The sequence below is a fragment of the Podarcis gaigeae genome (assembly GCF_964106915.1).
Source record: "Podarcis gaigeae genome assembly, chromosome: 3".
Classification (NCBI taxonomy): Eukaryota; Metazoa; Chordata; class Lepidosauria; order Squamata; family Lacertidae; genus Podarcis; species Podarcis gaigeae.
Genome location: NC_139680.1, coordinates 97,168,401 through 97,182,261, shown reverse-complemented (window position 1 = coordinate 97,182,261; position 13,861 = coordinate 97,168,401). Strand labels below are relative to the sequence as shown.

At 41.1% G+C, this 13,861-nt stretch overlaps 1 protein-coding gene across 3 annotated transcripts in view; it reads right to left on the bottom strand.

Annotated features, from left to right (window-relative positions):
• Window positions 1-2,689: 2,689 nt before the first annotated feature.
• Window positions 2,690-13,861, bottom strand: part of LPGAT1 (lysophosphatidylglycerol acyltransferase 1) — a 58,712-nt gene continuing 47,540 nt past the window's right edge. For all 3 annotated transcript variants that reach the window (XM_083733752.1, XM_083733754.1, XM_083733753.1), the window contains 2 exons: window positions 11,319-11,425; window positions 2,690-9,755 (listed from right to left, as the gene is read on the bottom strand). In XM_083733752.1, coding sequence (XP_083589878.1) covers window positions 9,604-9,755; window positions 11,319-11,425 — 259 coding nt within the window. In that variant the 3' untranslated portion in view covers window positions 2,690-9,603. The remainder of the gene's footprint in view (window positions 9,756-11,318; window positions 11,426-13,861) is intronic.

Here is a 13,861-nt window from a genome sequence, read left to right as displayed (position 1 = left end):
TATGGCATTTTCACATTCTACATATATCTCGTTTTTGAAACCACATGCAGTCTAATTGAAAATGAGCTTCTTTATTGTTTGCAGCTTTACATTTAACTTCTGAATAAAACATAGATAAAAATAGATGAATGTGCTACCTAAACTCCTTAAATGCATATTTGCATAAACAGCAAGAAGCATGTGACTGTGTTCTTAAATCAGCGTTGGTGCTAATTATTGCACCTGGTCTCCTGACTTTGCTGCATGTACCTTTAACGAACACTCAAGTTTTGCATTAGGTTTGTCCTCCCTATCATATCAAAAAGGCTGAGCTAAAAGACTTAATGCTTTAAAAGATTTAACATTTCAACCACTTATTCTCCATGTATTCTTCTACGTTGCATTGGATGCCGCCATCATTCATTAAATAAGAATCTCACCCTCTCTTGTTGAGTGTAATAACACAAAGAGGCCCCACTCCAAAATAGACACATTGGTCATTTCCATAGTTTATCGAACATTAATCCTGATATGTTTACACAAACTTTGTAGGGAGGTTCAGCAGCACCTGATATTTATTAAGCATGCCTTTGGATTAGCTGGTGGGGAGATTATACGATGTTCTGAGAGCCAGTGTGGTGTAGTGGTTAAGAGCAGAGGACTCGTAATCTGGTGAACCCGGTTTGCTTCCCTTCTTCTCCACATGCAGCTCCTGGGTGACCTTGGACTAGTCACACTTATTTGAAGTCTCTCAGCCTTACTCACCTTACGGAGTGTTTGTTGTGGGGAAGGAAGGGAAAGGAGATTGTTAGCCGCTTTGAGACTCCTTAGGTAAAGGTAAAGGTAAAGGGACCCCTGACCATTAGGTCCAGTCGTGACAGACTCTGGCGTTGCGGCGCTCATCTCGCTTTATTGGCCGAGGGAGCCGGCGTACAGCTTCTGGGTCATGTGGCCAGCATGACTAAGCTGCTTCTGGCGAACCAGAGCAGTGCACGGAAACGCCGTTTACCTTCCCGCCAGAGCGGTACCTATTTATCTACTTGCACTTTGTGCTTTTGAACTGCTAGGTTGGCAGGAGCTGGGACCGAGCAACGGGAGCTCACCCCGTCGTGGGGATTCGAACCGCCGACCTTCTGATTGGCAAGTCCTAGGCTCTGTGGTTTAACCCACAGCGCCAGCCGCGTCCCTTTTGAGATTCCTTAGGGCAGTGATAAACTCTTTCTCTGTCCAGTAAGTGTTATCCCACACATTCCAGATGCAATGCCCCATTGCTTTCCTAATTTCAAAGTGTCTGATTTTTTTTGGGGGGGGGAAGCAAGTTTGTTGTGCAAGTGTGCCAAAACAGCTTTAATTGCGCAACCTTATTTTGTTGGTGCTGTGACTGAATCTCACCCCAAAATAACAACAGTGCAGAATCCCCCCTGCTGTTACAACCAGGACACCTATTTACAGAGCTTTGAGGGAATGGCTGAAGGATACAACTGGCTACAAAGGAACACAACAAATTTCTTAGACTTTATGTCTGTCAACATATAAATATGCTTCCCCCTCTTTTGTTTCGTTTGGCACATCTATGCTCTTAGAATTGCATTGCACCTACAGTAGGCCATCTATTCAGGGGTTGCAGACCTGGTCTCTCAAAAAATGGGTGGAAGTAAAAGGGAAACAGGAAATTAAGCAGCATTGCCATTGACCTATTGTTGCTGTTTAGGTATTATGGTAACTCACGAGTGCTAATCCTTCTTTCTAGTCCATGAGGAGCGACAGTGATCAGCACAGGAGTTTCCCTGTCTCCTTCCTGAACCTGTTATTTTAGAACACTAATCATCTACAAACATGTTTGAGTAGACACACCCACCAAAACCTTCAGCAGTGGTGTAAAAACGAAAGTGAATGCCCCTCCTGGTAGCTTTCTCCATTTCTGATGTACAGTGATACCTTGCTTCTCCAACGCCTTGGTACTCGCACAACTTGGAACCCAAACACTGCAAACCTGGAAGTAAGTGTTCCGGTTTGCAGACTTTTTTCGGAAGCTGAACGTGCTCCGTTTTGAGTGTTACGCTTCCGATTTGAGTGCCACACTTCCGTTTTGAGTGTTATGCTTAGGTCTGGTTTTGCTATTTATTTTGCGTTTTTGTTTTTTTGTGGGGGGGGCGGGGTTTGGTGACTGTGTAGAACCCAGTTCAGCTATTGATTGATTGATTGATTGTGTGTGTGACTGCAGTACATTGTTTATTGCTTTCATTTTATGGATCAATGGTCTCGTTAGCTAGTAAAATTCACGTCAAATTGCTCTTTTAGGGGTTGTTTTTAACAGTCTGGAATGGATTAATCCATTTTGTATTACTTTCTATGGGAAAGTGTGCCTTGGTTTTGGAACACTTTGGTTTGGGAACGGACTTCCAGAACGGATTAAGTTTGAGAACCAAGGTACCACTGTACTTAGATCTAGACCGGCTTGTAAAGTATGGCAAATGCTTTCCAACATACTCCTTTGCAACCTCTAACCTCATTTCCACTGTGGTCTTTGCTATTTTTCCAGTGCCATTCTGGTACTCAAGTCAACAAATTTGTATTAGTTTCTGGTCAAGGTACATTACATAATTCACATGACCAGAATCAGTGCATCACATTCTCTCTGCCCACATGTTGGAGCTGGGGAATCCACAGAGCATGCTAACAGATTACCCAAAAGACCAAGCACAAAGAGTCCTGAGAGGTATAAACTTTATTGATTTATATCCAATCAGCATGTTATGATATGATCACACCTGCTCATACAGCTGACATTCTTATAGCCAAAAGACAGATCCCCCCCCCTTTTAAAAATACATATTTTCCCCCTAGCAGGAAGGAACTTTACAAACATTATTTATATTAGGAATTAAAAACAATGGCTTTTGTCAAGGACGTGCAGAACAGGGCTGGTCAGCACCGGATCTTGTAGTGCTTTAAACTTCATTCCCCCTACCCTCGTTTTGATTTTGATTTAAAAAATAATACTTTCATCATCAGCACAAAGAACACATATCCAAACCCAAACAAAATCCAGAGGTGAAACAAAGAGGTAGACAGTAACCACAATGCACAGTTCTTTGGACTGAGCAATGTGCTTCGGCTCGCTCCTAAGAGTTCCATTTGTTTCTACTTCCCTATTACGGCCACTTTGCTTAAAACATTGACACCGCTTGACTAAGGGTTCAGACTAATGGCGCCTCCGTGCAAACAACCAGGGCTTCCACCAGGTTTGCGTAGGACTCAACCTCGGATGGTGTTTTTATAGCACGCCCTACCCAGCCACGTGCAAATCTGAGCTACAGTGGCAACGCACAAAAAGGGTTGTGTCGTTGCACAATCATGGCCATAGAGGCAACGCTCATTTGCTCTTGCAAATTAGTGCCTCTACAGTAGTTCTGCCAGCTTACAAAGCCACACCTTCTCCTTGTGGGGTTGCTTTTAACCTGAACCAGGCCTTAGTGTTAATAGAGTGCTGCATCGCAGGACTGTAAGTCCCTGGCACCATGGCACCCTGTATTGCTTATTTTAAGCTAAACGTTCTTTAAAGTGGTTGCATACATTTCAAACAAACAAACAAACAAACAAACAAACAAACAAACAAACAAAGATACATTATGGCAGCAGCCTCCTTCTTTCCCTTAAGCAACTCTGAAATGTTCATACCTTTATATTGGTCGCTAGATCTCTGCAAACATTTATGCAGTTATTACCGTGACTGAGTTAAAATGGCAGGTGACAATCCAGTCCCTTCTTGCAGAAAAAGACGAGTCTCTATGCTATTCCTGAGAGCTATAAATAGAACTATTCCAGCTGGAAGCAGAATTAACAAACCATATATTTAGCTAACACGCATACAAACTTGCAGCAAGAACAATTAACACAACCGATTCAATGTTTTATGGGAAACAAAATGAACCCGGCACATTATTTCCCTTTCTTGTCTATTAGCAACTGTAACATGGAAAACAGAAACTCCAAACCCAATAATGCCATATATTTGCCTGCGAAGAGGAAAGCATTTTTGGTATCTGCGGAAGTATAAAAAAAGAAGAATGTTGATTGGTTATTTATTTTGATAAAGAAAAATCAAGTCGAAGCACAAAATCCAAATGTGACCAGTCCTTTAACAGACTCACATCATGGTGCCTGTAATCATTCCAATCACATATGGCATAAAATAAAAGGGGAATAAAAACAGATACACAAAAGAGAGGATGAAAGACCAAACTAAAGAATACGGCATCCCAAATCCCATTATCTTCATCACCATCAAGGAGGAAATTCAATGCAAGGTTGTACTGGACATTTAAGAAGTATAACAATAAAATGCATAGACTTTCTCAAAGCCACCATATGTTTAAGGAATTTTCGCAGACAGGTATACAACAGGACAACCTACAAGTTTTGTACAAGAGTAACAAAAGTAATTCACAACGAATTGTGATGACCTTGCAGTTTAATCTTCGAACTCCCTCCTTGCAAAACCAAGTGTGTAACTCTGCAAAACATGGTATTTCATGCGTACATTTTCATGTGGCTCCCCTCCCCCCGCCAGTATGGTACCTTCAGCTGTAAGCTTCATTTTGTTTGTTTTTGGTAGAAACAGAAATCCACGGCCAAAGGCCAAGGGTCAGTGCCATTCCTTCATACCAACCTGTATGCTGAGATGTCCAGAAAGAAATTCATTAACTTTGGTCCCAAGTGCATGTAACATTTTGTCTAGAGGAAATTCTCAAAGCCTTAACTGCTGCCCCACACAGCTGTTTGGTATCCTTGTTTTCTACGGACAGATGGAACGATGCACTGAACAGCCAAGAGGACGGAAGGCAGCTTTGGGGCACAGAACACCAAGTGCTGCAACATTAGGATATAATAAGGGGGTCCCCATTAAAATGAAAAGAAGCTGTGGAGTAGATGTTAGTAGGTTAGGCATGGTTTGCATAATTGTATTAGACTGCCCCAGTTCACAGACTCGTGCTCTGTCTCTCAATGAGCCATCACTTAACATTACTTCGCAATGCAATGCTTTTCCATAAAAGCAGTTCACACATTCAGTTGTGAGTCATATGCTGAACAAACCAAGTCGCAAAAACACACGTTTGCAGACCAGACCTGACATCTCTCATATTTTGGCTGGATTTGAAAGGAGTGTGGTCTTGCTTCCTGAACACCACAAAATCTTTGGGTCTTTAAAGTAAGGTTTACAATTGTAACTTAAGTTCTTGCTAAAAAAAGAATAACGCGTAAACGTTAAGAAAGCTTGCAGAACAGTGACCATCAACTCAGAGAGTGGGGAGGAAGGGATCAGTGTGAATGGCACGCATCACTTTAAAACGGTTAAGGCCGTGATGGTTTCTTGTTAATAAATGGTTAGCCTTCAAAACGCTTACTTCAGTTGATGTTTTACACTACCTAGTTAACATACTGATCCAAATTTGCAAGACTAAGAATAGGTTCAGCTGAATCTCCAACACCCACACCAAACCTGAGAAAGCATCGTAATTTTTATCCTTGTGTTTTCTACTGTTCCATAATGCTTAAATGGAACTGTCTCATGTAAAACCATTAAGATTTGTTAAAACAATGTTCCGCTGGGCATATTATTCTACATAAACTATTCTGCATAGAAAATAAATATGCAGGCCATAGTAAAACAAGCTTTGTGAGTGGGTGTTTGCCATCCACCATTCAGGCTTTGCCAAAGCAGCCCTCATTATCGTGGAATGCTCTCCCCAGGGAGGTTCGGCTGGTGCCTTCATTATACACCTTTTGGCACCAGATGAAAGCGTTCCTCTTCAACCAGGCCTTTGGCCAACTAACATCTGATGCCCTTTTAAGTGTGATGTGGGAGGGAGGGATTATGTGTTTGTTTTTGTTCTTATTTTTATCATGTACTTTGTGTTCTTTGTGTTGTAATTCTACGGATGAAGGGCAGTATACAAATTTAATAAATAATAAAATAATTATTATTCAGAGTCAATTCTAACATTACATCCTCCAGTCAAGTCACGCTGCTGAAAAAGGCAGTGTGTGTTAAGACTGTCACAATGTCTGAATTGCCAGGTGAGTTTTGCATGATGACCCCAATGCATCAAGATATGTCCCATGGCTGCTAATGCCCATATGATGGCATGCAAGTATGGTAAGCTTCAGCATGGGATGAGCTGGCTCTACACTATGTTTTCCAGAGAGAAAGCAAGGGTGCCTACTGAAGTAGTTCAACACAAATTAGTGGCCCCTTTCTAATCTTCCAACTATTCTGATACCATTATATAAATGCACCTCTTTCATTGTATGCTTACATAGAGAAACATGAATTATAATGTGAGCTAGCTGCTGCGAAGATGGAACTGCGAGGTGCTCATTTAGATGACTCGAACCAATGGATTCAAGTTACATGAAAGGAGATTCCGACTAAACATGCCCAATGTTTTATTATGCTTTTATATGTGTTGGAAGCCGCTCAGAGTGGCTGGGACAACTCAGATGGGTGGGACTTAAATAACAAAATTATTATTATTAGGAAGAACTTTCTGATGGTAAGAGTTGTTTAACAGTGGAACGGACTCCCTTGGAAGTTGGTGGACTTCACTGGAGGTTTTTAAGCAGAGTTGGATGGCCATCGGTAGTGTGATCTAGTTGAAATTCCTGCATTGCAGGGGGTTGGAACTGATGACCCCCGGGGTCCCTTCCAACTCTACAATTTGGATACAGAATTGTAAGATACTGTCTTATGTGGGATTAGGTGATGCAAAAGATGTCGAGGAAGTTCATTATATTCCAAGACGCAAGGAATCCCGTCTCCTCTTTGTAAGAAGAAGACAACCCAGGACAATGTCCACTCATAAGAACAAAAGAGCCTGTTGGAACAGGCCAATGACAGCATCCTATTCTCAGAGTGGCCAACCAGATGCCTATGTTGAGGCCTCACTCACTATGAAATGCTGTATTAAATGGAAGGCTCAAGCCACCATGAACCTAGGGAGTTTTCAACTGAACTACTATACTCAAAACAGACTGGACCAACTTACTGCATATATACAGCATTTCATGTATATACACACACATTTAAAAAATGTTGTTAACTAACTTTCCATTCTTCTGTATTCCCCAAACGTACTCTGGATTTGGTTCTGCTGAATTCAATGCAGCTATAGCAGAACAGGAAGTCTGATGAAGCAGCACAATGCATACCTAGTTTTCACTGCCTACATTTAGATGCAAGCATAGGCATAGCCAAGAGGGGGCAGGGGGAGCAGCTGCCCCCCCATCAAGTAAAACAATAGAAATACTTAACTGACCAATCATGTCGGTTCTGCCTCCCCTAACAAAAGTCCTGCACCCCCCCCCCCAAATCCTGGCTACGCCCATGAATGCAAGTCTTCGTTTTCAGAATAATCATGCCCATCCTAAAATAGGTTGCATGTCCAAATAAATTATACACTAAAACAGCAGCTGCTGCTTTGCATCCCAGTTCAAGATGTTTGTCATTCAGGATCAAAGCTACATACATCATTACCAGAAATGAACTCCGTAACAAATGAAGCAAACTGCTTACTATAACTCAACAAGGCAAGGAGGATTAAAAACCAAAAAACGCTGGCCACTCCCACCCCCCAAAGGCTTCCTTCTGCAAGAAGTGCTTTACTTAAAATGGATTTTATTTCTGTTTTATCCTTAAGTTTGCATGAAGTTCAAAAAGCAGGTCTGAACTGCAAACTGACTTTTTGCCTTGTATCTGCGGTGGTCTCATTCCAGTGAAATGTACCAGAGTTATCTTCTAGAATGAATAGCGGATGTTGCCATCATCCATGCTAAAATGCATTTCATTATTTAAAAACACTATTCACCTGTATTCAGCAAGGTGACATTTCATTCCCATAGCTAGGGGAAATTCATCTCTTCCCATTCCCCCTCTTCCCCACTCAAAGCAAAAGAAAAAAGGATAATGCTGTGGTTTTATATTTTTATTTTGTATACTACTCACCAAAATTGGTTCTCATGTGATTTTGAGGGGGGTTGGGGAAACCAGGAGAATATATACCTCAAACTTAGCACAGACAACTACTGTGGGCTTGGCTTGGCTCTTAGAAAAACTTACAGTCCATAAAAAGACAACATTCTGTCATTCAAGCTTCGTTTGCATGTCTGTATGTGGAAATTAGGAACTGTTTCCTAGGAATGGTTCTTTTTAAATATATCTTCATATAGTGATACAGACAGGATGCCAAACGTTCCAAGAGTGATAGGTAACAAATATCTTTCCTTCAAAACCATTATAAAACTGTAACATTATAACCTGAAATCCTGCTTTAGTGCCAGTCTGCCTCTTAAATTAAAATTCCCTTTCTATGACAGTGACATTTTTCAGCAAGATGGCAGATTTCATAACGCTCTTCATGGTTCAGAGAATTTTTACATTAGTTCAGGATGGTAAAGCAAACGTTTTACCCAGTGACTAGATATACTGTTTCATGACCCTGCTAACTTCCTTTTATTTTATTTTTCCTATAAGCAAAGAATTGTGGTGCTTGGCATAAACCCTCACATGGATGTTCCAGGTACTATTGTGTCAAATGGAAATAAAGGCCTCTATAAAGGTTAAAAACAACACCCACCCATATCATCTGGGCTAGACTGTGGCAACAGGTACACTTTAGAGATGGCAATCCACAGACCTTTCTGAACTGCTAATAGCTATCAAGAATCCAATCTGTCATGGACAGCTTCTAAATTCCTTTCAAGCTATGCTCTTTTCTATCACTGTATTGCATTTTCAAAATTGTTTTGCAAAAAAAAAAGAAAGAAAGAAAAGATCCCAATTTACAAAATGCATTGTAAAACAAAAACGGGAAGCGGGTTATGTGATGTGCCATATGTGAAGTACCTTTACAGGAGGATGCTCTCAAGAGATTTGAAGACAGAAAACATGGTAAGAACAGATGGATCAATGAGGTATGCACAATTTCTTCAATACTTCATGACACAGTTAATGCCTTTTGCAGAGCGCTTTTCCTTTTCTAGCTTTCCCATACAAGATCTCACTGAGATATATTTTTTTTCAGAAGAAGAAGAAGAAGAGAGAGAGGTCCCTACTAAACAGGTAACATGGGGCAGTCACAATACCATAACCAGGTCTGCAGAGTACATTAAACAGATCCAGCATGATTAATTACAATACAACTTGAGCTTGTGCAGATGAGGGATCTCTACCACAAGACTTGCAGTACAGGCTACTGGAGAGAAAGTTGCTGAAGATTCCGAGTTTTTACTACAATGCTGAATACTACCTGCGGTGAAAGCAATCTTGCTGCAGATGTTCACCTGTGGTGGTTGTATAATTGTATCTCCTGTTCAAACACCGAATTTGCTGACGTGGATGTGCGAGGAAGACACACCCTTTAAAAATATGGACAGTTCTTAAAATACATCATTAGGTTGCTGTGTTACTGATTCTCTCTCCTAGCGGAGTTTAAAATTCCCGAAGGGGGAGAAAGTCCATCCAGTAATGTTCCTTTATCCTGGTATATTCACATTTGAACATAACATGATGCACTCTGTAAAGTACCAAGTTCCTCTTGTTCTTAGGTCCCATTCATTCACCTTTTAAAATAGGCATTGATAAAAATACTGAAGAATGCAGTACCACATACCACCTGACAAAAACGCAAACAACTGTACGAGTATTAGCCACAAATTGCTAAGGGTCATCTCCCGGGAAACAATTTCTGTCTGTCCCTGCAAAGGGGGGAACGCTCCTGGAAGAGAAGGAACAGTCTGTTAGTTGCACATTCAAGCTGCCATTTCAGAGTGTTGCCACACCATGGACAGAACAAGAACTCGGCGCAATGCAGATGTAGCATAGCACTGGCTCTCATTCATCAAGAAACAGGTTACTCAACAAGCCAGACTTTAAAAATCCTTCTCATAACATAATTAAGTTTTGCTAGTGTGTTTTCTTCTTCTCTGCAGTAAGAGAAAAGGCAGAATTGGATCTACAGGATTTCGGATTTATTTAGCCTCTTAGGCCCTCTTTAATTTTCCCGAATTTCAAGTGAAATTAAGGAAGCAACGGCTGTGCCATTTCTGCAATGAGACAGCATGACAATGGCTTGGCAGACTTGTATACACATTAATATACTGGATGTGTGGCGTATGTAGTAATTAGAAAAATAGAACTGTAGAGTTGGAAAGGATCCAAAGGGCAGGTTAAACTATTTATTTGTAAAGGAACCTCCAACTACAGATGGTATCAGATTTCCCTAATGTGCATAGGCTGGGGAGCTGATTACTTGGATCTTCCTAGAGAAAAAGGGCTCAATCGGTTAGGCCAGGCTTCCTTAAACTCGGCCCTCCAGATGTTTTTGGCCTACAACTCCCATGATCCCTAGCTAGCAGGACCTGTGGTCAGGGACGATGGGAACTGTAGTCTCAAAACATCTGGAGGGCAGAGGTTGAGGAAGCCTGGGTTAGGCTTTCAGAATGAGATTGTAAAGATTTGTTAAGAACTACCTCGGGCAGCTTGGTAGCAGCATATAAAGTTAAAATAACAAGTGCATTTTAAAATGCTTCAATGCTCACTGGGGAATCTTCCTCCACTTCAGCACTTCCACTGTTTACAAGTTATGCTTTCCCCTCTTCACATGTCAGAACACTCCCTCCAGCTACTGTGGAAGGAGAATTTTCCAGTTGCCCTTCCCAAAGGCTCATGCCGCTCTGTATCTAGACTTGTATGCAATAGCATCACGAAGTGCAGCAAGACAGTAAGAGAATATGTAACGCCAACTTTTGCATTACCCGCATGGCTGATCCCATGCCTGCAATCTTAAAATTCATGCTGCAATAAAAGCTCTACTGAATTCAATGAGGCTTACTTCTCAGTAGACATGTAGAGGACTGGGCTGAAAGTGGCATGTTCAATACTTTTTTAAAAGAATCATTTCTAAATATTTTATTTATTAACAGGCACATAACAAAGCCAACAATACAAAAAAAGAAAAAGTTTCGCAAAATTCAGGTACGTTAGAAATGCAATGTCTAAGACCTGAGATCATAAGTAGAGATGGGGTGGCTTGGGGAAACCCAGGAAAATTGGGAGAAACCATAGGGCTTTCCCAATTTTTCCATTTTGGGGGTAGGGGCGGAGGTAGAACAAGAAAACAAACCAACAGAAAAATTGGGATAAAATGTCCACCTCCACGTCTCTAAGGATAGCGGGCAGCTTAATCCTGGACTTCTAATTAGTTGACCATTAAGTGAAAGCATGCTTGAAAGGAGCTGAATATTAAAAATGCTTGTTTTTTATCTTAAGAAAGTATTACCTGTTTTGTAAAAGTGTGACAAAAGATCCTCCTTTTCAATGAACCGTTGATACAACCAAATGGTGAGGGCTGCAGGCTCAACAGGTACATCTTTAATTGGAAAAATCCTGCATTTCAAAGACAGACAGAACAGTACACTAGACATATGAAATAATTTCCCATCTGTAAGGTGAATCAGGTGAACTCTGGAACAGGACCCGGCATATTCTCCACTATTTATTCATTCTATTCTCAGAAGAACTGTTTGCATAACCCATTACACTTTTTTAAAATTGTTGGACTCATCTCTTGCAACAATCTTCAGGGGCACCCATCTAATACTTTACATTCCGGTAGGTAGCCGTGTTGGTCTGACGCAGGCAATATTAAAAAATTGTCCAGTAGCACCTTAGAGACCAACAAAGTTTGTTCTAGGTATAAGCTTTCGTGTGCATGCACACTTCTTCAGATACACTTCTTTTCAAATACCTTAATTAGTCAAATACAATCAATCCGAGGGCATGCCTAAGCAAAAGAAAAAAAGAAAGAAAAAGTCCTCACCTGTTGGTGAAAGACTATTAAAGAGGAGGCAAAACAGTTCTCCCTAGGAAGGAAGATGCAATCAGTGCAGCCACTAAGGAAGCTCTCCTAACGCCTTGTCAACACACCTTTTTTTTTGGGGGGGGGGGGCAAAATGCAGACTCTGAAAGTTCTTATATTCAGGCATTGGTTCCCTGTTCCAAACCAGTCCAATTCATATTTCACAATGAGGAGAGTCCATCAAGCATATTTATCCTGGCGCATTTCTTCTCCAACTTTCCTCTGCTCTTTTCTCAAGGCCAGTTCCCATTGCATCTTCAACCTTTATCATTCTATTCATAAGTAAATAAAACATGTCTGCACACATGCAGTGCCTTCTGTTCCTGAACTCATTCTAGTTCCCTGGATTCAGAATTTCAATCTAGTAAGCAAAGTACAGACAACTAGTATGGCCCTTTATCCCCGCTACCTGCCACAAATGAGAGTGTTTGGGGGACAATTCTGCACCAAACAGCACTTTCCCTTAATGTCAGAACAGCATCATTTATGCCACAACAGCCAGGGTCAGTCCTCAAAGGAAAGCCAGGGAAGAGCATCCTATTGTGCCATCACCATAGCACTTAACCCTATGCCCCAAATATTCCAAAACACAAGATCAAATTGCACCCTCTCTCAAGCCTTCATTATACATATCATAATAGGATGGCTAGCTAGAGGAACATCATTTCATTGCCCCATGACAAAAAGTTAATTTACTGAATAGAAAATTTCACACTCACTTCAACCACCAAATATTTATCTTACTCATTTCACCAATAAATTTCCATTCACATCATCACAGCCTCTCTTTTTCTCCAGGATCTTGCTATTACGTTTTAGCTTCAACAAGCCTGGAAGATATCGAAAGGTCAAGAAAGTAGCTGCTCTCCACTCTCATTAGCGAGCTCTTTAACGTAAGTGCCTTTTGGCTTCTCTTATGTAAGACTGCTGTGCACTGGCCTTCAAGTTAAAGGCATGAAATGACTAGTTGAGTTTAGTCTCCAAAAGAAAAAGTCTTTCATAATAGGATTCTGTTTGCCATTCCACCTTTCATTCGCCCTTCCTACACTGTTATGTTTTCATTACCTTCAGCAGATTTCTGAGTGCTATTTAAACTCTAATTCACAACACTGAAAAGATTTGCAGGAACAAGCTGCAGCTGTGTGTGCAATGTTCTATACAATACACATTCTCAAGGGAGACCTGGGAGGTGACTGAATAGGATTATGAAGTGCCAGGTCTCAGCTCTGTTCAAATGTTCTCCCCCACTCAAGCATTTCCCCCACTGATCTGTCATCCTGGTCTCCTGGATTCACAACTGCATGCATACCAGTAGATTCCTGACTTGACCATTGGTCTTACCTATCTCCCTTAATGCTTCAAGTGGAAGGTTCACCTTTTTAATGTTTAAAAATGCTGCATGCCTTTCAATTGTCACCATATAAAGTACAAAACTGCTCCAGGGGTTACATGGGAGGGTAAAATGTTCCTTGATAGTATCACAGGCAACTGAAACTGTGCACAGCTGGCTTCTGCTGAAATTATGCAGAACATTTTCTACAGAGCTGAACTCTGGAACGGTAAGTGGACTGAAGAAAAAGGGGAACATACATTTCTAAAATAAATATAATAAACCCACTTGACTATTTTTGTATTGAATATAATAACCCTCCTTAAACCCTTCTCTCCTTCTGCCGTGTGCCAGCTTCAGCATGAAGATCTTGGCTTGTTCTAAAGCAGAGTTTTGAATCACACAAAAAGTGGGGAAATGTGGCTTAATGCAGGTCAGGATCTTCATGGCGAAGCCAGAGTGTGATGGAAGGAGCAAAGGGGTAAGGGAAGAGCACTTGTTACTGGGTTCATAAACCAGACAGGAATGGTTGTCCAAACTGGACCCGAGAAAGAAAGAAGAGAAGAAAACAGTAAATGCTGGCCCTTCTCTTCCAAATATATTTCTCCCAAGTTATTTCAGGCAACTCAACAGA